This window comes from Theropithecus gelada, chromosome 4 (genome assembly GCF_003255815.1).
Source record: "Theropithecus gelada isolate Dixy chromosome 4, Tgel_1.0, whole genome shotgun sequence".
Classification (NCBI taxonomy): Eukaryota; Metazoa; Chordata; class Mammalia; order Primates; family Cercopithecidae; genus Theropithecus; species Theropithecus gelada.
Window position 1 is genome coordinate 64,426,367 of NC_037671.1, and position 26,038 is coordinate 64,452,404.

The window sequence follows — 26,038 nt, forward strand, 5'->3', positions numbered from 1 at the left end:
TTTTTTTTTTTTTTTTTTTTTTTTTTTGAGACGGAGTCTTGCTCTGTAGCCCAGGCTGGAGTGCAGTGGCCGGATCTCAGCTCACTGCAAGCTCCGCCTCCCGGGTTCACGCCATTCTCCGGCCTCAGCCTCCTGATATTTTTTGTATTTTTTAGTAGAGACGGGGTTTCACCATGTTAGCCAGGATGGTCTCGATCTCCTGACCTTGTGATCCGCCCGTCTCGGCCTCCCAAAGTGCTGGGATTACAGGCTTGAGCCACCGTGCCCGGCCGATTTTTATGTCTTTCATAAGCAGATATTTTTACTTGTCTTGTAGTAAAATTCACAAGTCTTTTCTTTCTGACATCAACATTTTTAGTATCAGCTATAAACATCTTCCCCATCCATTTTATTTTTCGTTTTTCTCTTTTAATTTTTGTGGGTAAATATTAGGTGTATATATTTATGGGTTACCTGGGATATTTTGCTACAGGCATACAATGCATAGCAATCACCTCAGGGAAAATAGTATATCCATGACTTCGAGCATTTATTCTTTCTTTGTGTTACAGATAATCCAATTATATTCTTTTAATTACTTAAAAATGTACGGTAAATTATTGTTGACTGTGGTCACCCTGTGGTTCTATCAGATACTAGGTCTTATTAATTCTATCTAATTATATTTTTGTACCCATTAACTATCCTCACTTCCATCCACCTCACTATCCTTCGAAACCTCTGGTAACCATCATTCTACTCTCTATCTCTATGAGTTCCATTTTTTTTTAAATTCTAAGCTCTTACAAATATGTGAGAATATGTGAATTTATCTTTCTGTGCCTGGCTTCTTTCACTTAACATAATGACTTCTGGTTCCATCCATGTTGTTGCAAATAACAGGATCTCATTATACATATATATATATATATATGTATGTATACATGTGTGTGTGTGTGTGTGTGTGTGTGTGTATTTAGTATTCCATTGGGTAAACATACCACATTTCCTTTACCCATTCATCTGTTGATGGACACTCAGGTTGCTTCAAAATCTTGGCTATTGTGAATAGTGCTGAAGTAAACATGGGAGTGCAGACATCTCTTTAATATGCTTATCCTCTTTCATTTGAGTATATACCTAGCAGTGAGATTGCAGGATCATATAGCAGTTCTATTTTTAATATTTTTGGGAACCTCCAAACTGTTTTCCACAGTGATTTTACTAATTTACATTCCCACCAACAGTGTACAAGGGTTCCCTTTTCTATACATTCTTGCTAGCATTTTTTATTGCCTGTCCTTTGCACTGGGGTGAGATGACATCTCATTTTAGTTTTGGTTTGCATTTCTCTGATGATCAATAATATTGAGCACATTTTCATATGCCTGTTTGTTATTCGCATGTCTTCTTTTGAGAAACATCTATTTAGATCTTTTTCCCATTTCTAAAATTCATATTATTATTTTATTCCTGTAAAGTTATTTGAGCTCCTTTTGTATCCTCATTATTAATCCCTTGTCAGATAGATAGTCTGCAAATATGATCTCCCTTTCTGTGAGTTTTGTCTTTGTTGATTGTTTCCTTTCCTCTACAGAAGCATTTTAACTTGGTGTGAGCTCATTTGTCTATTTTTGGTTTGATTACTGGTGCTTCTGGGGTTTTACTCAAGAAATCTTTGCCTAGTCCAATATGCTGGAGAGTTTCCCCAATGTTTTCTTTTAGTAGTTTCATAGTTTGAGGTCTTAGATGTAAGTCTTTAATCCATTTCGATTTGCTTTTTGTGTACCATGGGAGATATGGATTTAGTTTCATTCTTCCCCCATCCAGATTTACAAAGCATTTCTCCAACATTCTCTAATATTTTTATACTTTCTGTTTTATATATTAAAACTTTCATCTATTTCAGTGTAATCCAGAGAATGTTTAAAGGTATATACTAGTGGATTTTTTTTTTTTTTCAAATGGCTATCCATTTGTTCCATGTTAATTTTAAATAGTGCCTACTTATTCTAATAATCTGAGGGGGCAGTTTTATTACATGTTATATATTTTTTAGTGTCTTGGATTCATTTTGAGACTTTGTATTTTGTCATATTTGACTACCAATGCAGTGGTGCGATGCTTTTCATTAATGAAGCTATGTAATCTACTTTAATACATGGCAGAGCTCATTCTATACCCCACTTATCCACACGATGTGCTTTTGCAGAGTACACTTGACTTTATTCGTCTTTATTTCCACGTGAACATTAAGAAATAAGATGTCAATTTCATAGGAAATAAAGATAACATCATTTTTTTGTTACAATCTCAATAAACCTATAACATAATATGAAGAGTTGAAATCTTTAAAAGTTGTATCTCCAGTATAATAAAAGTTTTTTAGGGGGAAGGTTATTATTATTTTAAATTTACAGATGAAATTGTATGTATTTACCATATACAACATGATATTTTGAAGTATATATACATTGCAGAATGACCAAATCTAGCTAATTAACATATGCATTACCTCATATAGTTATCATGTTTGTGGTAAGAACACTTTTGAAATTATAAAACTCACTGGCAAAAGTAAACACATTGTAAAATTCAGAATATTCAAATACTGCATGGTAGTGTGTATATTACTAATATAATTAGTATGAAGGTTAAAAGAAAAAACTATTAAGAATAATAGTAGCTACAGCATAATTTATCTTTAGGATTTTCTTTCAGATTATGTATGCATGCACGTATACTACAGCAATATCAAAAGTTTTCTCCATGTAGAGGTTGCAAGTTTTTGTTAATTTTAGTCCTATGCATTTAAACATTTTAATTCTTGTTTGTAAGAAATATTTTCTTCCTTATGATTTAATTAGCTTTGTTCTGTTTATGAAAGTTACTTATTTCTAATTAACGATTTAATTAAGAGAATTCTCTTTCAAAGCATGTAAAAATGCTTTAAAAACTTTCTATAAGTGATATGAATGAAAAGCACTAAACCACTTTTTTTAATACTCAGCTTTTTAAAAAATCTTCAATTGAAGATTAAAACCAAAAATTAAAACTAAAGTCCCTAAAATACTTAATATATATATAAATAGCAGACATTTGACAAAAGAAGACTTGAAGGTAGAACAATATACAAAGAAAAAATGGATTTTGATAAGGATTGCTTTGTTGGTATAGCACTTCCTATTTTCACAAAAACTGCTTAAAATTTAAAAAGTAATGTATAATGCATAGATTATAATTAACATACTGGAAGGTCTTCTACAAGAAGATCCATTATTTTGTAAAGGAAACATAAAACTTTCAAAGTAAATTTTTTTTGCAATATCAACTTGCAAATGCAACAATTACTATTTGTCTAGAAAAAAGTTTACTAGTACATGTTAAGTGTTTTAATTCTGTATGTTTATCTTAGATAAGCACACTGAAATAATGACATGCTTCAAGAAGAAACAGATTTAAAAGAATTTCTGTCTTATTTTCTTTTTTTTAGCTAGAATTGTATCTTTTCTTAAGCATTATTCATATTGTCTTACTTCACTTCACAACTCTTTATCCACTCTGTCAGTAGCTCCTTTCCTCAAATCTAATAATACACATAATGAACATAGATGATGATTTCGAAAAGAAACAGTGCATGTCAGCTCTTTCTCAAGATGTGCACTGTCGACCAATTGTCCTTGAAGGGTCTTCTTCTAATTAATTACCATCCCTTCTCTGTAGAGCAATCATATTGGCAAGAATTGATTGGGCATGTAAGACACTTCGTTTAGTTGTTAGAGAAATCCCTTAATTAAAATAATTTTCCTGCTGGTAAAATTAATGCACCCCATGCAAACTCACCAGCATAATTTTAAAGTTCCTCTTCAATTACATTTTATATTTTATGAGGAAAAAAGTAAAAAAAGATCTTAATGGCAATTACCAAAATAAACAAGATGGAATTTTGCAATACATAAAATGTATAATTCTATTTACATATTTATTTTCATTTATTTTAACTTCTATTTTGTTTTGAAAACTTGAGAAGTTTCACTGCTGAATCTTCATATTGAAATTCAAAATAAGTTTAAGTGTTTTACTTAAACATTCATTCAGCCTGTGCATTATCACACTGCTTCTTTTCCATTGGACAGCCCAACTCATTTAGATTCTCACATGTAGGGGTCGCAAAATTTTTATTTTTGTTATGATTAGCTATATTCAGTAAGTTCTGTCCCGTAATTCAGGAAGAAATAATGATGAAATATGCATACATTGTTTTGAAGATAATTGCTTTTTGCTAAGTTATCCATGAGTAATTTTAACTTTGTATTACACCACCCATTTTCTAAAACATACATTTGTTTTGTACTGCCATTAATAAAGTTGACTATATTTGCTCAAAGCTGATTTATCCATGAGCAATTTGACTTGCTATTATTCATTCCACTTTCCCTCAAAAATACTTTTGCTATTTCATCATTGTGAATATGTTCTCTGTCACAATTTTTTGTTCTCAAACGAAGTTTAATATTTAAAAATAACCAAACAGATGAAAGCATTATTCCTACTATGAGACAAAGGAAAATCAAGCTCAAAAATGGTGCAGGCACTGAAGTATGTGAACAAATTTGGTTGTAACAGTAGATAGCATTTCTCAATGTGCACATGAAAAGCATTTAGGGATCCTCAAAAAATACTCTGTGTCCATCTCACTACAATTCCAGTTTGATTGTTCTGTAGTGGGAGTTCACCATTAGTATGTTTCAAAAGCTCCTCAGATGATTCGAATATGTGGTCAGGGTTTAAAAACAACTGAACTGACACAATCCCTAAATAGTCCTGAAGTTAATTCCTCTAACCTCAACTATTCTTATTTCTTTGTTTTGTTTGATTGTGTCATTTATAAAATAGTAAGTATTCATAACAGAGTCTCTGAAAGTTCCTTTTACCATCAACATAGTATTATCAACAATGCTTTGCTCTCTTCTACCACTTTTGGTCTTCAGTGTGATCTGATTAATGAACTGATAACTATTTCTGTCACTAAAGGTTGTTAACGCTACAATGCACTATTTTATGAGCATGGTGAAACAAATAATCGTGTTTTCTGTTTAAAAGGCTAATTGTTAGTTTACTTCAACACTGTTGTGATGTAATGCAATGTTAGAAATTCAGCTGCTGTCGGTCAGCTGTTACTCGAAACATCAAACTATTAATTTGCTGGTTGTTTGTAAATTGAAGTGCCAAAATATCATTGTCAGAGGAAATATTCTTTAAAAGAATGAAAATATCATATAGTCTTAAGAATGTAAATCTAATTTGCATCACCTAAGTTAAATACTACTAAACATGTAATCAAAGAATGAAAATTATGTTCATCAAAAAAATTGAGATAGAAATTGAAATTCTATAAAACAAAAACATACATGTGAATATAAGTATTGAAATGATTTCATTTCAAGTATGTAAGACAGAAAACTAGGCATCCTATTGACACCTTCACACTTGCTATTTCCAATTCATAAACAAGATCTTCCATTTATTTCAAGCTTCTAGCATTATGACTCACATTATTACTCCAACCAACTCCCTAGCTTTTTTTCTTCTCTTCCATGTATTTCTCTACTTGCTATAAAATTATCGAATGTGTCAAAAGCTATAGTAATTTTCTATTCCTTTTAGAATAGAAATCAAAATATTTAACCCAGCATTTTAGTTCTGGCTTTATCCCCTCCATGGAATTGTTATTAGTCTTTTCTCACAGCCCCAGACAGGGCTTCAAAGACGCCACTTCTTCTAATATAATGTCTTTACAAATACAATTCCCTCAACCTAGAATCCTCTCTTTTCCAGCTTCTCTGCCATGACATTATTCTCTATATCTCTCTTCAGGGGTCATTTTCTTAGGGAAACATTTTCTGACAACGCAACTCAATCTCTCAATTGCCCAGTTTTTTTGTTTTTTTGTTTTTTTCCTAAACAGGCTTATTGCTTATAAGCATTCATGGAATGCTACTTGTTTTCATAAGAGCATTTTGATTTTAAATAAAATTACATAGTTATCACTGTATTTGTCCACTAACCACTCCCTTCCAACAAATGGATTTATGAAAGTAGGAAATAGCTGTAGTTTACTTCACTATTATGGATCTTGCACCAAGTAGATTTCCTAGGATGTAGCTGGTGTTAAACACGTCAGTTAAAGGAATACATCGGAAAATAAGAGTATTTATTTTATTTTTACTTTATATTGTGTTTTGAGATATAAAATACCTTGTGAGTTTAGAAAGTGAATACTTGACTAGTAAATTTTGAAATAATTCAAGCAGATTTTTAAAAAATTACATAAATTTGTTACCTGTAAATCCCAATTGCCACACATATTCAAAATGAACAGGACCTTTATCCTGGCAAATACCATGGAAGGTGATTCCATAGTAGCAGGGGTGTAGATGAATCAGGTGAACATTCTTCAAAAACCAAAATGGATTTTTTGTGCACCCTGGAATGCATATATACTACAAAAAGGAAACAAGGAAAAATGGTAAATACCTTTTTGAAATATTTTTCTCTATATAATATATAACATAAACAGCTAATTTTCAAAACCATTGATTATAGAAAGCTTTATGGGAAACACTTTTTATACGTCTCTTTATTTATTCTATTTCTTTAGCTTTTCTTTCTGTACCATCTTTTGTCATTCATGTTCAAAAGCCTATATGATAATCTTTTAGCTCTGACTCACTCTCAATATACAACAGTCCCTAATCTTCTGTTTGATGGGCTATAATATATCTTTCCCCTCACAAATTAAAAATACCTATGATATAAATTAAGAGATACACCATTTAAAACACTTATAACAGTAGAATTAGCACAATAAAATGTCACGGTAGTGTTCAAATTAGACTTTTGCTATCATTTGAAAATAGTTTAAGATAATAATATGATTTGTTTATGTAATCTCCAGCATCTTCAAATACAAAAATCATATATAGTTATATCCACAACTGAACTAACTAAATGTAAACCATTTTAGGTCACATTGAGGTCATCACTAAGTTTTAGTACATGTTACACTACTTAGGTATTAGGAAGACATCAACAAGCATGAAATCTAAGCCCTAGAGACAAACTAGGGCTATGCATTCTCTTTAGAGCATAACCCTCAATTATTTCTACTTCTCCACGTTTTTGATTAACAAATCTCCCTTGAATTAGGCAGAGAAAAGCACAGCTGAGACATGCAGTACAAGGAATCTAACAGTTCCATTAATGAAATTACTACACTAAGTAAGCATTGTTCTGTTTCAAGTCATGGTGGTCTACCTGGATTTGCAATCACAATTTCCTAGTTGCACAACAACCCTAAAGTATGAGTCAACACTAAAGGTGAGGTTAAAAAAAAAAAAAAAAAAAAGCCAGGCGTGGTGCCTCATGCCTGTAATCCTAGCACACTTTGGGAGGCTGAGGCAGGTGGATTGCCTGAGGTCAGGAGTTCAAGACCAGCCTGGTCAACATGCTGAAACCCTGTCTCTACTAAAAATACAAAAAAATTAGCCAGGTGCAGTGGCACGTGCCTGTAATCCCACCTGCTCTGAAGTCTGAGGCAGGATAATCGCTTGAACCTGGGAGGCAGACATTGCATTGAGCTGAGATCACACCACTTCACTCCAGCCTGGGCTACAGAATAAGACTTTGTCTCAAAAAAAAAAAAAAAAAGTAATAATTTAAAAAAATAATTATCATTTAGTAATATTAAATGACTGCCAAAATAATACAATTGTATGATATATTTCCAAGTTGTGAGATGATCAAAAGCTTTAACCCATGACTTTTATACTGAGACATCAAATGTTGAACTCTACAAATGGCATTAACCAATCTTCACTGTCAGTGGAGATTGCCTTTATTGGATTTGGGTCCTCATTGTGATAGAAAACATGAAGGCCTAATGAATTCTGAGTATATGACTGTACAAAATAAACTTAGCAGAATAGTACATTATTCATATTGATAGGATCCTATAGAGTCATTTCTTCACTTAAAACTTAACAAAACAGTAGACAGTTTTATCTCTCATCCCCCTCTCACCCTTCCCTCTGAGTCCCCTGCATATTGAGTACAGTGTACACTGCTTGGGTGACTGGTCTACCAAAACTAAGAAATCACCACTAAAGAATGTATTAATGTAACTAAAAGCCACCTGTACCCCAAAGAGTATTGAAATAAAAATTAAGAAATAATTTAAGAATATCCTCTTCTGGACATTGGCCCAGGAAGACAACTCATGATTGAGATCTCAGAGTACAAGAAACTAAAACAAAAATAAACAAATAGGACTTGATTAACCTAAAATGCTTCTGCACAGCAAAATAAATAATCAATAAAGTGAACAGACAACCTTCAGATTGGGAGAAAATATTTGCAAATTATGCATCCAACAGCAGACTAAAATCCAGAATTTACAAGGAATTCAAGCAACTCAACAACTTCAAAATACAACCAAATAACCCAATTAAAAAGTGGACAAACAACATGAATAGGCATTTTTCAAAAAAGACATACAAATAGCCAGCCGACGTATGAAAAAATGCTCAACATCACCAATCATCAGAAACATGCAAATTAAAACCACCACTGGGCATCATCTTATACCAATCAGAATGGTCATTATTAAAAAGTAAAAAAAAAAAAAAATAGATGTTGGTGAAGATGCAGAGAAATGGAATGCTGATGCACTGTTGATGGGAATGTAAATTAGTACAACCGCTATGGAAAATAGTATGGAAATTTTTCAGAGAACTAAAAACAGAACTGTGATTTGAACCAGCAATCGCACTGCTGGATATCTACCCAAAGGAAAAGAAATCATTATATAAAAAGGATACCAGCACAAGTATGTTTATTGATTCATTATTCATGATAACAAAAATGTGGAATCAACCTAAGTGTCCGCCAACTGATGACTGGATAAAGAAAATTATTTATACACACATACACATACATATACATACACACAATGGAATACTATTTAGAAATAACAAGGAATAAAATCATGTCTTCTATGGCAAAAAAATTAACAAACAGCAACAACAAAAACTAAATTTGAATTAAGCCCTGTCTAAGTTGTTATGTTTTGTCTGAAATTGCTTTTGTTCTTGTTTGTTTGTTTTTTAAACTAAGAATACCAGAAGAAGCAGGATCAAAGATATGAATCCCTGTTTCTGCCACTCAGGAGTTAGGAATCATTAAAAAAATGAGACATTAAATATTCTGTAATAACCTTGAGAGAGAAGGGCCGTTAAGGAGCAATGACAGATGCCAGGAAAAACGACAAAAATAATATGAATCCCTGCTCACAGGGGTGCTGTGGTATTCTTCCTACTACTTTAACCTGAAGACCACATTTGACTTCTGACTTTGCTTAATGAAAAAACAAAGTCACCGAGGATATATTTCAAGGCGTGTCTGAACAACGTATTTGTCCTTATATCCTTCTATACTGAATAAGGACACTATGAAGATATTATAACTTTAGATAAAGTTTGGATTTAGAGGGAGTTATTTGTGATTGCAGCTCTTAATACCTTTTAAAAATTATTGCAACACCAGGACATTATCCTCTAACATAACAACCTTAATGTTAAGAGCAGTTAATTTAAAAGAGCAATTTATTTAAACCATATGTAGAGGTGAGGAATATTGTCATATAGGTCTATCTCTGATTCCAACCTCTCATTTATACCTTGTGTGTTCATGTGAGGATGCAGATACACACACATACACACACACACACATTTCACAGCACCAACATGAAAATAGATATAGAATATAACTTTTAAAGCAAGTTAATATAAGTAAAGTATGATGGTGAGAAGGAAGACTGGAGGCACTTTTTGTGTAAAACATTTAACTTAACAGTCTTTTGGAGGAATTAGATGCATCACTGCTGTATTACAACTGAGCCGTTAATCTTGAAGCTTCATCAGTATTAACTTTGTTCACTTTCATCATGTTGCTGAGACGCTCATCATTTCTGCAGAGGTTCGAGAGAAAGGCCTTTTGAGCAGTGTACAAGTTCTTTTTGTATATTTACAAAAGCTTTATTCACTTTCTTAACTTCTAAATCATGAATAATATTTATCTTCTTAAGGTTAGTGGTAACTAGTGTTGCTTTGTTTTTAGTCTTCAAGTGTTTTTTGGCTTGCTATGTGAAATACATTCCTGGCCTTTGCCCTCTTAATTTGTTCTTGTCCATTGTCTATAATACGCATGTGCAGTTTCTTAAGCTTCAAGTGATGCCATCTATTGAGTGAATAAACTAAATGTTTGTCTTTAAACTGCTCTGACCTTTCTAGAAGCCAAAGGAAAAGGGGAAACATTAAAATATACCCCAGCTGTTTTTATTGATTAATTTTATACTGGTAGATCCATTTTGGTTTACTGGATGAACCAGATTTCCAGTTGATATTCCTAAGGGACAACTGTTGAATGGTGGAGAATATTAAACAAATGACAATACTTTGGTAATATTGTTATGAAAAAATATTTATTATATTGACCAGGGGTCTACAAAGTATTTTCTTAAGTTCTATGTTATACAAGTAAGATGATTTTTAAGTAAATCAACTTCCTTTTTCTGATTATGAATTTCAAAAATGCTGCTAATAAAATAAATTATTTCAAATCCACAGTGAAATGCTCATTGCCTGCTAAAACACTATTTTTTTTTTTTTTAGTTTTTGTAAACTTAAATAAAAAGACAATTATGTGAGGCAAACGTTATTTGTGTGACCAGATAGGAGTCTTTGTGGAATTCAGTTATTTTAATGTGACCTCTCTTTCAGAATGAAGTTAATTTTCCGTAGAATGATGGCCTTCTCTGTTGTTAAGATATCTTAAGTTTCACAGTGACCTCAGGTAATATGGTAATATTAACTTTTCTCACCAATCTTATTTAGAACCAAAGAGATTAAAAAGAAGTTAGTTTACATGGAAGTGTTCACTTAGTTTGATTTTTTAATTTATTTCAATTAACATTTGAAATTGATACTTTAAAATAATCCTTATTTTAAATACTATCTTCAGTTTAATTCGTGGATTAGGTGAAAAATATTTAACAGAAAATTTTCTGTAGTCTGGGAATATATCGCGAAATTTATTCATTTCAAACTTTACCTCTAAAATAGAAGTAGGATTATCTTCATTTAAATAATTTCACTTATTATGGTATGCTGAATTTAAGGTGATCAACTTAACTGTTTTCCAGGGACTTTCCTTTTTTAAAAGCTAAAAGTCTTGTGTCTACTACATTACTCAGTCCTAGGGAAATTGGGATGGTTACATTTCCTAAGTGTAGATTATACACTCAAAGCTTTATTTCTGAAATTAAGGAGGATGAGGAGCAGAGCTGTATTTGACATGCCATGAGAGACAGAAATGATCCTCTGTTGCTGTAGGTTTCTAAACTGTGTGTGTGTGTGTGTGTGTGTGTGTGTGTGTGTTGGGTGAGGGGGAATCTAGTTACCATAGCATAACTCAACCTAACACGCTTATCAGAAGTTTCCTCCACCTATAGGTGAGACTAAACTCATTATCAAATGTATTAAATTAGAGCTTATACTGCAAAATGTAGTGCATTTATTTCTATAAGAAAATATTTTTATAAGAAATATATTTATTTCTATAAGAAAATAAAAATTACATTAATTGCAGTAAACAATAGGTGTTTATAAGTTGCTAATAAAAATTACATGAAAAATAGCAATGTGTTAATCTATCCTGTACTTGATGTATAAAACTGAAAAGACGAATCAATTCAGCATTTCCTCTATTTCTTCTGCTACTGAGTAGGGTGACAAGCATTGGGAATACACAAACATGCCTTTGGAAGCAAACATCTATCTTACTGTTAATTAACTGGTACATATTAGACAACTAAACTTGAACTGACTTTGAACCTCAATAAGCTTGTGAGAGGAGTAATTTTGGTAAGCAAACAGTGAAATTAAGACAAAGATAAAATAGTTTCACAATGACAGTAAAAAGAAACAAGAGAATCAAGAAAATTGTCTATAAAAAGTAATCTATTTCTTATATCTCATGTCACATCAGAAATAAGCAAATTTTGCAGTATCAAAGTTTTGTGCTTTTTATTTGATTGACACAAAATACATATTCAGAACAATTTTATAACCTTAACCAACTGATTTATCATTTTATATGCCAAATATATTCAATGTTGCTTTCCTTAAGGCTTTTCCATTTTATAAAGAAAAACTGATTTTGATTGCTAGTATGAAGAGGATTTTAAAACAACTCTAGATGCTGATTTCTTATTTCAGCAGCAACCTTTCTTAGGAAAGATAATGATTTCCATTAGAAATCCTACTTTTCATTATGTATTAAGCATTGTAAACTTCTCTTTCTTAAAGAAACTGTATCATGAAATTATGGCATATACCTATTATTACAGCATCTAGATTCCCTGGTGATTCTATTTATATTTATTTAAAGCATTTGTTAGTTTTTGGAAACTATACAGAAAAATGAAAATAAATTCCTATATATACTCAGATAGATATTAGTAGTGGGAAAACCTCACCTCTCTCTTTTTCTTTTTTTTCTTAGTATTTGTATGTGTGGCCATTTTACCATGTATGTGAATTCACTGTTGTTCAAATGGGTTCAAAAGCATTATCTCAATGTATTCATTTCATCTTTTTTTTAATAGCCTGGAAAGAATACTTGTATATTCATTTCTATACTTCAGATAAGGAAATAAAAAGTATAGATTTCTTTTCAGCTCACACACCTCAATTCTCACAAGTCTAAGACATAAAACCTTTATACTCAGGTTTCAAATCTCATCAATTATTACTTTATTTTTAAATTTATTCCCTATTCCCCAATAAAAATATTTTCAATGGAAGTTTTAATTGACACACAGAAACTATTATCATTAAAAATTTGAAGCATATAACCTTATAATTCTGAGGTTTTATTGTTTTAATGACACAACCTTCTTGCTTTGACATCACTTATTCATTTATCCTTCTGAAGTACTAATACATTATTAACAGCTTATTTCTAAAATATTGTATTCTACCCAGTTGAAAGAAATGTAATGATCTTTTAAAAAGCAATGATAAATTTACATAAATTAATGTTCAATTTCCACTCATAGTCAAACACTTCTATGGAAAATTAATAAAGTAAAATCAATAGCAAATATATTATTTAAATTAATAACTATAAGGTTCTATTAATATAACTATATATTAATAAAAATTATGCTAAAAATAGCATTATTTTTTCTCTAGTTCTTCTGGGTAGCACCTAAATTTAGGAACTGTACCAAAAAAATGTAAAATAATACAAAATAAAGAACAAAGCTGGCCTATTTTGGCTCTCTGGGGATCAAGGGAAATCTGATTTTAACAGATAATTCTCAAGCAGTTTGGGAAATTATATGAGATCATTTTCTGGTCTGTTATTATTTTAACATTTTTCCATAAATCACAGTAGTTGCTGACAATTCCATGACCATATCATATTCTAGAGAAATGTGAAAATCCAACAAATATTTTCTGAAATACAACTCTTCTCCAGCTGTTATGCTAAAAAGAAACACAAAATTTAATGACAGCATCCTTGATCTCACTGAGCTCACAGTCTAATGTGTGTTTCCAGTCATTCCAAGAAATCCCATTTAGTGTAGTCAGTGCTGTGTAGAAGACAGTACTGCAAACAATGGGAATAGAAAGGAAGAAGCAGTCGACATAATCACAAATGTTCTGAGGTAGTTTCATTCTGGATGAAGGCATGTATTGGGCTATACATGAAATAGGAAAGGCATTCTTTTCCATATTTCCATCTATATTTCTACATATAGAATTGTGACTGGAGTTCAAGGAATGGTAGGTGACCATAAATTATTGAATATGTGTCCTTTTACCAAAGACACTATAATTAACTAATTTCTAAATTTCCTTTAGAAATATTAATATATGGATACGTGAGTGATCGATGTAATTTAATGACTTGTGAGGTGACTGACAGGAATTTCTTTCTTTTTTCTTTCCTTTGTTCCTTCCTTTGTTCGTTCATTCTATTTTTTTTTTTTTTTAAGACAGGGTCTGTCTCTCTTTCCATCGCCCAGGCTGGAATGCAGTAGTGCTATATCTGCCCACTGCAACAATCTCTGTCTCCTGGGCTCAAGCCTCTTATTTTCTAATTATGAGAAAATGACTCAAGAAATTGAGCAAATATTGGAATGTTTCATGACTGTGAAGAAATGTACACTATTCTAAAACATATATGAGTAACTATTATTCACAATCTGTAGTATCCCATCAAAGTGCACAACAGCTAATGGCCAGAGAACCTGCTCTTCCCCTATTTTCATGTATTTCCTTTTAAAGATTTCTTTGATTTTCAAAAGTATTACTACAAGAACAAAAATGTGGCTAATTCATCACCAAGTATTTAATTTTCTTGTTTTAAGACATGATAATCACTATTATTCAAGATCACTTCTTTATTCAAAATGTATTTATTGTGAGTATGCTCTGGGGAGTTGGCACAAAGAAAGCAAAAGAACAAAATTGTCCCAGTTATCTTAGATATAACTTTAAAATGAACACAAACAAACAATGAAAATCTCACAATTCCTAAAGGCAATACATTCTAGGACATCATTAATCCAAGATGCTGAAAGTTGAGTGTGTCATTTAAACACACCTAGATATATTTTACTATTTGGGAGTAAAGTAAAATTGACATATATGTATTTATGTGCATGTGTATATATGTGTATGTGTGTTTGTATAAATGTATATACACAGGCATATACATTACATATATACGTATATGTATGTATACACATGATACATTATCATATATACACATATATGTATGTATACACTTATATGTATGCCTATATATGTAATGTATGTGCATGTGTTTATATGTAATGTTTTTTCTACAGGTGCTTAAAGTATTTTCTTCTTAGGAGACAGTTTCTTCCCCTTCCTAAATATATAAATTTTATTAAAAATTTTCTGTATTGGTATTTTATATCACTGTAGACAAAGTGTAATATTCTCCAGTGTTATATTGTTCTCTGGTTCTGATGTATTTATTTTTTCTCAAGGGCTTTCATTTTTAAACTTTATAAATACAGTGTCTCTTATTAAACTCTTATCATTACTTTAAATTCAAAAAAAGAAAAGCTATGGGAAATCTTTAGAGTGAAGTCACCCTTTTCAACAGGAAAGCAAGCAGTCTCAAAGAACCATGAAAATGATCTGATTGTGTTTAGTCCTAAATCAACTTTTAGCTGCTGGGCTAAAAATGTCTTTGCCATGACATTAAACCTTTGTAGTTGTCTCTCACATATTACATAGACTTGCATGCCAAATGTCATTCAACTTCAGGAATTAATGTGATCAACATGGGCTGCAAAAGAAGATAAATAATTACCTTAATGATTTAAAATAATATTAAAACTCTTTTTTTTTTTCTTTTTTGCAGTTACATCTTCCTTTTGTTCTTATAGGCTACATAACATCTATTTGTTTCATTCTTCTATCAAACAAATGACTGTAGAAAACCAAAATCCCTATTTTCCCTTCCCAGCTAATTGCTAATGCAAACTTCTTATAAAAGTGGCATAATATTAAATAAACAATTAATTAAGCAATTAAAGTTTAGGTTCAAGATAACCTACATTGACTCTACCCATTTTTTGTTATAGTTATATTTAATCATTTCAGAAGATAGAAAAACATCTCAACTCCTTTAAATGTACGTCGTTTTGTTTCCACAATATTGTAAATGTTCTGATTGATGTTGTTTTTCATGGCATAGACAGATATATTTGATAACGTTGCCATCTCAGGAAGAGTATATCTTTAACAGACTAAAAATGACTTTAATGTTCTTTTTAATTTTCATAATTAGTTAAAAATTAGATTGATAATTGACTATTTAATTCTTGTAATACAAGTCAAGTTTATTTAGTAGCATTTATTTAGATTACTTCAATCTATCAGTATTTTGCATTTTGTTATTTAACTAAAAACTTCAGTTAAATATATGTGTCACATATTTTTTTCCAATTGTAGATGTGTATGTGAACTAAATTTTCCCTCAAAATACTTTATTATAACTTTTTCAATATCATTTTTGTATAATCGAACTTTACTCCACTGATTTCAGTTTATAAATTCAGAAAATGACTTTAAATATATTCTTGCATTGATTTTCTCTATTTTAATGTAATTCTCTTTTTTATTGTGCTACCATAATATCTTAATTATTGGGGCTTTATAATTAATTTTTTCACCTGGTATTCCAAGTACTTCTTTGGTAGTTTTTCAAAGTTTCCTTATATATTTTTAAATTTGTTTTTCCAAATAAACTCTTGGATATTTTTTCTTAAGTATCTCTCATACGTAAATTATTAAATAATGTCTGATACATTACATCGTTTGATTTTGTCTGTGCAAATTTTTGAAACTGTAGGGTAATATGATTTTTCTCAGGCTTTGACTAAAAATATAATCAACTAAATGTCTTTTTTTTTTCAATTCATGGTAGAACATTGATTAGAACATTTCCTTCCATAAGGAGTAGTAAACAATCAACCTCAGAATGATATTAGTCATTACATAGGAAACATTTACAGATATACTAGAGTAACAATACAGAAATACAAAATGAATAAAACTTCGAAATATGATAATCTTGCATGAGTTGAAAAATTTTTTTTCAGATAATCCACTCATTACAGATATGTGCTTCAGATATATTTTAACCCATGGCCCTCATAAAAGAGATCAAGTTGGACTATACTAAAAATATTAAGACTTATTATGATATGCTTCTCTTTGGGTTTGATTCTAGGTAATTTTACAATTATTTCAGATATTTCTTACATCTACGTTTTGTATCAGGCATTTTAACAAGATAGTTCACAGACAATGTTCTCTTCTGGGTTAATTTGGGTACTTTTAAAGTTCAGCTCCTTCACCCAGGATGACACCATGGAGCTCTCAACATCTTTACTTAAAGAGATAGGATACATGTATTAAAACAAGTACTTGGCCAATTAGAACATTATGGAGTTAGAGGAGAGGTGGCTAAATTTTTTAAAAAAATGAAATATGTTTCTTCTGATTTCTATATTCACTATTCAAATGCGAAAAGTAACTTTTTCTTTTGATGAAAATCTGAGTGATAGTGTGTATCAAGCATTTTTGGTACAATTGCATAATTAAACTCTCCACCTCATTTTAAGGAGTTCTGGTCATCTGCATACTGTCAAAGGATTTTTTGTGAGTTGAGATACATTGCTTAAAAAAGTCTTCCTAACGCTGAAGAGCGGCTGGAAAAATAAACAGTCAGGACTTCAGGCAACTATCAACCTAGGGAAACTTGGTAGCCAACAAAGAATGAATAAATTCCTTCCTCTGTTCTCATGACAGAAGTAAGAATACTCAAGGACTGACCTATATTTGCTAATAGTAAGCTTATCCAAAGTATATACAATAGCAACAACCAACAAAAATCTCACTCATATTTTTTCCAGGATCTGGGAAGATTCCTGTTTTGGCCCTCCATCTGCCTGCACTTCTTACGCCTGAAATAATTTTCCGCCTGATCCCAGATTTAGACAGGAAATGATTATGAAGAACTGAGCAAAAGATAGACAATATTAACCTGTGGATCTCTGTCTCTGTGTCCTATATCTTCCCCTGTGGGAGTGTGTATATGTGGTCAGTCCCTCCTCAGTAATAGGTGGACACTATTTTCAAATCTAAACTTTCAGCAATTGATGTTAGGTTTCTCTTTTATCTTTTATTTTGTTTGCAATTAAAGTTAAGATATATATATATATATATATCTCAGTGAGTGACTATTACAAAGCATAAGGTAAGATCATGGTCTGTCTTGTTCAACATTGTGTGCCTGGAGTTGAGAGGTTCCATAATGTAATATTTTCAATATTCTTTCAATGAAATGTACTAGTTACATAGCACTAAGAGATTATAAAAGAATTAGAGAGATGTTTTCCCTAAAGACAAGTGACTAAAGATTTTGCCAAAACTTACTGAGGCTAAATAAAATTACTTAGTCCATGGGCCTCTTGTAATACCTGTGATTACATCTGCAATCAGAATGTTGGCTGTCTAGTAAATTATGTATGATTCTCACTTTGTAACATGGATTGCCTTATTTTTTAAATCAGTGTTTCTGTTGACTTTTGAGTACAAGGTGAAAACATGACTTTGCAATTGTTAAAGATAACATAAGAATCATGTAGACACCAATTTCTAAACATTAGATGTTCATATTGGGAAGAACACCAGTTAGTGCCTTTTGTGTAAACCAAACCTAGTTTAATGCCTGTTACTCCAACCAAACAACTGTTAGGATCCTTTTTCATTCTCAAATGTGTCTTAATGAGGACAATAAATTAGTGAAGTATGTACACATACAGGATATGCCATTAGCACGGGCTATTCCTGAGTTAGAAATGGGACAGCAAAATGTTACAAGCCAATATCTCATTTGTGAAAGTCTGCTGTTTCCATAAGCAGTTGACAAATGGATCTTCTAAATGTGCCAACCATGTCAAGGTAAATGCAGAATTTTAACTAATGAAAGTTAAATCCATTTGTTCTGAGATACTCAACTAACCAATCATCTTGCTGCTTTTGGTTTTTCCCGATCGACACCCAATCCACTTGTATCAGTTATTTCTGTTGGATCTAAAACTCAGCTAAGACTAAAAATGACTGCTAAGAATAAATCTAGATTGACTTATTTTGTGTATTTTATATACGTTTTTTAGAGAGGACCTATCACCATATTTAGATTCAAAATTATGTGTTCAGTTAGAGACCTTCTTTAATGATTTTCAGCTAACAAGTTTACTTTGGTGTTACAAATAAATTTTCTTGAAGCATTTGTGAATTTGCTTTCTATTGCTACTGTAATGAAACACTGCAAATGTAGTGGCATAAAACAACATTTATTCTCTAACATTTCTGGAGGTCAGAAATCTGGAATCAGTCTTACTTATGTAAAGTCAGGATGTCAGCAAACTGGCTTCTTCTGCAGGTTCTAAGTAGAAAATCTGTTTCTTTATGTTTTTTTCAGCTTCTATTGGTAGCCTATCTTATTTGGCTTGCACCTTCCTTCCTTCCTTCAACTTTAAAAGATAACACTCCAAATCTCTGCTTTGCTATCATATCAAGTTCTCTGTCTCTGATTCTGTATGCAACTTTTTAATATGGACCTTTGTGATTATATCAGGCCCCATCTGATAATCAGGATAATCTCTTCATCTCAAGATACTTATCTTCAACGTATCTGCAAAGTCCCTTTTGCGTGTCAGATAACGTCCATAGGTTATGGGAATTAGGACAAAGAGGAAAATCTGGGCACCATTATTCAGCCCAGCATACTCTGGATGCCCAGAAACTGTTGAAGAAAGTTTATGTTCTGGTTTCTTTCCCAAATAGTTGTGAAACTCCGTCTAAAGTACTGAATCTTAGCAGATGTACAGATAGTATGGCTCTAAATCCTGTTAATAAACATATTGGTAGAATAGCTGCTTCATAAGGATCCAAAACAAAATATGAAATAGGTTCACATAAATAACCCTATCTTATTTTGTTTTTCTTTCACAAATGATTTATTCTTAACCATAACAGGCAAATTTTTAAATAATACAACTTGTTTAAAAAGTTTTTTTTCCAATTATTTTTCCTGTTCCAGCACTGGTAAAGACATAGTGACATCCTCAATTTCTTTAAGACATTTAAAATGTTTATATGCTCCCTTTAAATATGAATGTTTTAACTATTCACAAGCATTGCACTAATTTGAATGAATCAATCTCGATCTGTCACTTCTTATATTTTAGCTATTTTAATTTACTTTATCACCTACAAAAGTTCTGCTGAAAACAAGCAAGATAAAAGATAAACTTGCAACTCCTTTGCTGCTTACTCTTGTAAGTGGATACTAGCATAAAAATCAAGTTTAAAAGTGTGAGAGAAGAATTTATGAATTCATTATTAGAGGTCTCCTTTAAATATTTCCTACTCTATAGCCAATATCAATCATTGTAGCCAATCAACAGAAAACTTGTGAAATTATTAAAGTACTTCTCATTGGAAATCTGTTAATTTACATATCATGTATGTAGAGGTAACTTTGGCATAGCACTGATTCCTGAGCATTTCTGTACTAGTCCATTCTCATGCTGCTAATAAAAACATACCTGAGACTGGGTAATTTGTAAAGGATAGAGGTTTAATTACCTCACAGTTCAGCATGGGTAGGAAAGCCTCAGGAAACTTACAGTCATGGCAAAAGGGGAAGCAGATACGTCCTTTTTCACATGGCAGCAGGAAGGAGAAGTGTTGAGCAAAAGGGAAAAAAAAACCCTTAAAAAAACCATCAGATCTTGTGAGAACTCACTCACTATCACAAGAACAGCAACATGGGGGTAACCACCTCCATGATTCAATTGCCTCCTACTGGGTCCCTCCTATAACACATGGGGATTATGGAAACTACAATTCAAGATGATATTTGGGTAGGGACACAGAATAACCATGTTAATTTCTATTTTTATCCTAGATCTATTAAGATACTGGTAAATTTCCTGTATATCAAATCCTTCACACATAATGGAAGTTATGTGGTAACTTTGATTTCTATTAATCTTTCTCAGTTGAACACATCTGAAGCGTTATTATTGTTTGCTGCCTAGGAAAGGACAAACCAAAAAGGCCCAGATAATACTATTTAAGGTTGACCAAAAATAAAGTTTCTACCACTTTGAATGACTAACAATTTTATGGCAATAACACCATTTGAGAATGACTTAAACACGAATCCTGTGACAGATGCTTCTTATGTTATTTGAAATAATTCTTCCAAGTAAAAACACATTTTTGTTTGCTTATTTATAATATGATAGTAATTTAAATTATTAAAATATATCATAGAACTAGAAAAACAGTAACATGTGCACATGAAAAATATTTAGAAGTGAACAGCTAGTTTGAGGATGCTGCTCCTTTCAAGTAGTACTTTAAGCATAAGCCAACTTCCCTCCCAAGAGTCTGTACAAGAGCAAGGTAAACTACTCAATTAATGAAGTTGTTTCAAAGAGACATTGAAAATATGTCCATGAAAGAGAGAGAAGAGAGGAGATGTAAGGCATAGACCAGGACATGAATGAAATGGATCATGATCATGTGGTATTGTTGAAGCTATATCAGAACAATTCAGTGGCTATTTGATTTTGTTATTTTATGCTTAATACATCTGGGATCCTACCTTTCCCCCTGCCCCTTTTCTTAAAAATGAAGGAGAACAAGCTCTCTGTTATCACACAAGTTCATTCTACTTAACAAAAATCCTTCAAACTTTTCACCTACATGTCTAATAATATACATAGAGGAAAAAAGTCAAGCAAATTTAATGTAAGTTAGCATTTTAGAGGGAAGAACTGAAAAGAAAGTTTGTGACCAAGCAATTTATATATATACCATTCTGAACCAAAAGTGCTTAGTCTGTTCCAACAAAGCAAGAAAAATAACAAGAAAACAATTTGTCTTAACCAAATATGTGCACCTAACTCTCAGATGCAATGCCCACATGAACCAGAAAAAGATTTCCTAATCTGGAATCTATCTCATGTTATTATGGTCTGCTAGTCTGAAACAGAAGTTTTTCTTCTGTAAGTCTAGGTTCCCTAACTTTCATAAAGTTGTATGCATTTGATCTTTCCTTTTGTCTTACTATTTTCCACTTTCTACAACCTAAACTTCCTCTAAGGAAGAATTTTTCAACCACAACAATACTGGCATTTTGGATTCAATATTGCTTTACTGTAAGAAGCTCTCCTGTGCATTGTAAGATCCTTAGCAGCAAACTTGGCCTCTATAGCCAAACGCTAGTAACAGCCCTGATCTCTACTTATGACAACCAAAAATGTCTCTAGACATTGCCACATATTACCTAGAGGGCAAAAATCACACTTGATTCCTCCAGGGATCTTCCTGTTTTTGACTCTAACTATTTCTTTTCAAAGATGTCTGTGACTCTCGGCACATATTACGGCACTGACAACCCAGTCCCTAAGCCTGAATAAACTGTCTCTGAAGACTGATAAAGAATGAATACATTAGTGTGTTTATTTGGTTTGGGGTGTAATCAGAAGCTATCTTTGGCAGATTAAAATGTAATTGGTGAGGTGATGGTCTCAGTATTTCTGTTTAATTCAGGCTTTAGTAGATCAGCATAGCATGAATTTCAGATTTTGCAATTTTGTGTACCTTTGTATACTAATATTTCAAGTATCATAACATACTTAGCTTACCCAATGCTGCTTCTTTCTTTTCTTTCCTTCTTCCTTCCTTCCTTCCTCCCTCCCTCCCTTCCTTCCTTCCTTCCTTCCATCTTTCCTTCCTTTCTCTCTCTCTCTGTTTCTTTCTCTCTCTCTGTTTCTTTCTCTCTCTCTCTTTCTTTCTTTCTTTCTTTCTTTCTTTCTTTCTTTCTTTCTTTCTTTCTTTCTTTCTTTCTTTCTCTCTCCCTCTGTTTCTCTTTTCCTTGTTTTCCTTTCTTTTTTTTTTGAGACAGGATCTCACTCTGTTACCCCAGGATGAAGTGTAGTGGCACAACCATAGCTCACTGCAGCCTTAACTCCTGGGCTCAAAGTGATTATCACACTCCAGCTTCCCAAGTAGCTGGGACTATGGATATGTGCCACCAGACCACACAGATTGAAAAAAAAAAAAAATAGAAATTGCAGCTCACTATCTATTCCAGGCTGGTCTCGAACTCCTGACCTCAAGCCATCCTTCCATCTCAGCCTCCTTGGTAGTTTGGATTACAGGCCTGGCTGCAATGCTTCTTTCTTTGATTGACTTTTTTATATATATATTTTTTACATAAAACCATAATGCAATTTTTTTATGCATCACTTAATTGTTCACACCTTTCAACACATGCATCTTTTCCCATATTCTATGTATTGCGATAAAATGGCATCTGGCTTTCCAGTCTTGGTCAAATTAGCTCTGACTATCTCCTTACTAAGAAAGAGTTCTCCTGGTCAGTTTATGTAGTCTGTGCACTTTCTATAAGGGAGTCCCTACAAATACGGTTCCACCAACTACATTTGGCATAATTTGCCTTTAGGGCAATATTTCTTCCTTCCCTAGAAGACAGTTAGTATCATACAAAGAAACAAATATATCTTTCTTCGTAGAGATTACATTTCAGCCTAATCTAGTCAATAAAAAGAATGTATGAAGAACTATGTTGTAAACTGGGAAGCCAGATGGCAATTAGTTGTTAAGAAAAAAAAAAAAAAAGAAAGAGGAGATGGAGCCTATCGGCTGGATGAGAGTATGGGAGTGTGGTTAGCCCTCCTTCTCCATGAGTTCTGCATCCATGGATTCAACCAACTGCGGCTGAAAATATTTTTTAAGACAATTGATGGTGGCCTCTGTATGAAACACATATAGACTCCTTTTTCTTGTCATTATTCCTTTAAAAATAGAGTATAACAACATAGCATTTACTTTGTGTTAGGTATTACAAGTAATCTATAGATAATGTAAAGTATATGGGAGGATGTAGACAGGTTATATGCAAACACTGTATCCTTTTATATAAGAGACTGGAGCATCCATGAAGTTTCCAAGTAGGTGGGGGTCCCTAGTACCAACACTCCACAGATACTTAGGGAGGACTGTATTTAACATTTTAGATTGGGTTTCTACAGAAGGACAAACTGAGAATGTAACATTTGAGAAAATACCTATGCAGAATGAAGAAACTGATGAATAATAAATGTGGGTGAAAATTTGGGTATAAATGCTTACAACAAAGGCCTCAAGCAGGAATATGTCTGAGTTCTTATGGGAACTTCCAGGATGATATCGTTGTTATTGTAGAGCAAACAAGGAGAAGTATGATAATATTGAGCCTCTGGTTAAAAGCTTACCTGGTTTCCTCTCTGCAAAGTTTAATTATGTGAGCCTTCAAATTCCTCTCTCTCTCTCTCTCTCTTTCTCTCCCTCTGTGTGTGTGTGTGTGTGTGTAATGGGGGAAGGGAGGCAAGGAGAGAGGGACAGACATAATGAGAGAGTGAGAGAGAGAGAGAGAGAGAGAGAGATTTTCTTTAGATTTTTCAATTGTTGCAACTGAAATTTAAAACTTTTAATCCTACCCAAATGCAAATTGTACTCATATGGAATTCTAATTCGAGCTTTACTTCTTTCAGCGTGAGTTTACATGTCACTCTTGTTGAAGATAATCGTAAAAAAAAAAAAAAAAAGATTTAACTGGTGGATAGAAATAGAACACAGAAATAAAGCAGATGGTGAAGTTAAAGTAGATTAGTTTTAAATTTTATGTTTTTTGTCGGTTCTCTAATGAAGCCTTATAAGAGATTTAAGAAAACAAGATAAAACATAAACTGAATCCTTATATATGCACTCCTGAGCCAATTGCAAAAGAAGAGAACCGAAAGAGCTTTGTATAAAGCTCCAGTGCTATTTTCTTTGATGGTATAACAAAAAACAATCAATAATTTAAAGTCATAACATTAGGAAGCTATACAATATTTGAATAGACACAAACCAGAAATTGCATTTCTAACTATATGTATTATCCATCAAAATGAAAATAAATGTGTCAGTAAATTACTGAAACTATAAGGAAAAGAATGCCTGAATCATTGCTGTAAGGCATAATAAATAATATTTAATTGCATAGTACCTGTATTTTACAATTACAATGTGCATAATATCAAACATTTTAAAATGTATTGGATGTCATTTATTTATATAAACATGAAAATAACTACAGTTTTTTGTTTTCTTTTTCTTCCACGAGCTCTTAATCTGTTCAATAGTTCATACTTATGTGATGGTGATTAGAAACCTAACACTCTCAATTGTAAAGCAACAATTTTTTTATCACTGAGGCCATTTATATTATTAATATTGAGAATGCAATTGACATTGTGAATGTGCTTAATTAGATATTCCTCATCACAGTTTCAATGAGAAAGTTTGCCATCCTTATGCCACTTCAATTATAAAGAAAATGAATTGAAAATAGAGAAATTTAACTCATAATGAAGAGCATGGCTTAGAATTAATAAGGTTCTGACCTACAGGGTTTTTTCCTCTCCTCATATTTTCCAGCCTATTTTATTAATATCAATTTCCTAATCTTAATGTTACTATGAGGAATGCTTTATTCTTCATAGAACTTTCATTAAAGGCATACTAAAAAAGAAACATATTTTTGTTCAGAACATTTTAATTTTAGTCTAATCCCATTAACCAGAGTAAACTACCGTCAAATTTGTTGGTTTATTTTTTTCTAGCTTATTTAATACACATCCGAATAAATACAAATTTCATCCTGGCCCCACTGGCCATCAAAACTCTGATTAAACTTGGTCTTATGTTAAATCCTCATACTAACGGAACCACTCTGTGAATTCCAAATCCATTTTCCTCCATGTTTCTCTTTGGATCCTTGCTTCGATGTCCCTGTCTGTTTCAATTTGTCCCTGGGCCAGGCAGGTCACAGGCTTTGGATATTTTAATGTTTCCATCAAACCAAATCAAATATGCTAAGAAATTTTCTTTTTCTTTTTTTTTTTTTTTTTTTTTTCTGAGACGGAGTCTCACTGTGTCTCCCAGGCTGGAGTGCAGTGGCGCGATCTCGGCTCACTGCAAGCTCCGCCCCCCGGGTTCACGCCATTCTCCCGCCTCAGCCTCCCAAGTAGCTGGGACTACAGGCGCCCGCTACCGCGCCCGGCTAGTTTTTTGTATTTTTAGTAGAGACGGGGTTTCACCATGTTAGCCAGGATAGTCTCGATCTCCTGACCTTGTGATCCACCCGCCTCGGCCTCCCAAAGTGCTGGGATTACAGGCTTGAGCCACCGCGCCCGGCCATTAAAGTAACTTGTGATTTTCACTGTTACTTTTTTTTTTTTTTTTTTTTTTTTTTTTTT

The 26,038-nt window shown here is 32.4% G+C and overlaps 1 protein-coding gene across 1 annotated transcript in view; it reads right to left on the reverse strand.

Annotated features, from left to right (window-relative positions):
- Positions 1-26,038, reverse strand: part of EYS (eyes shut homolog (Drosophila)) — a 2,114,515-nt gene that overhangs the window by 1,745,520 nt on the left and 342,957 nt on the right. The window contains exon 9 of the mRNA XM_025382342.1: positions 6,323-6,482. Within this exon, the coding sequence (XP_025238127.1) occupies positions 6,323-6,482 (160 nt within the window). The remainder of the gene's footprint in view (positions 1-6,322; positions 6,483-26,038) is intronic.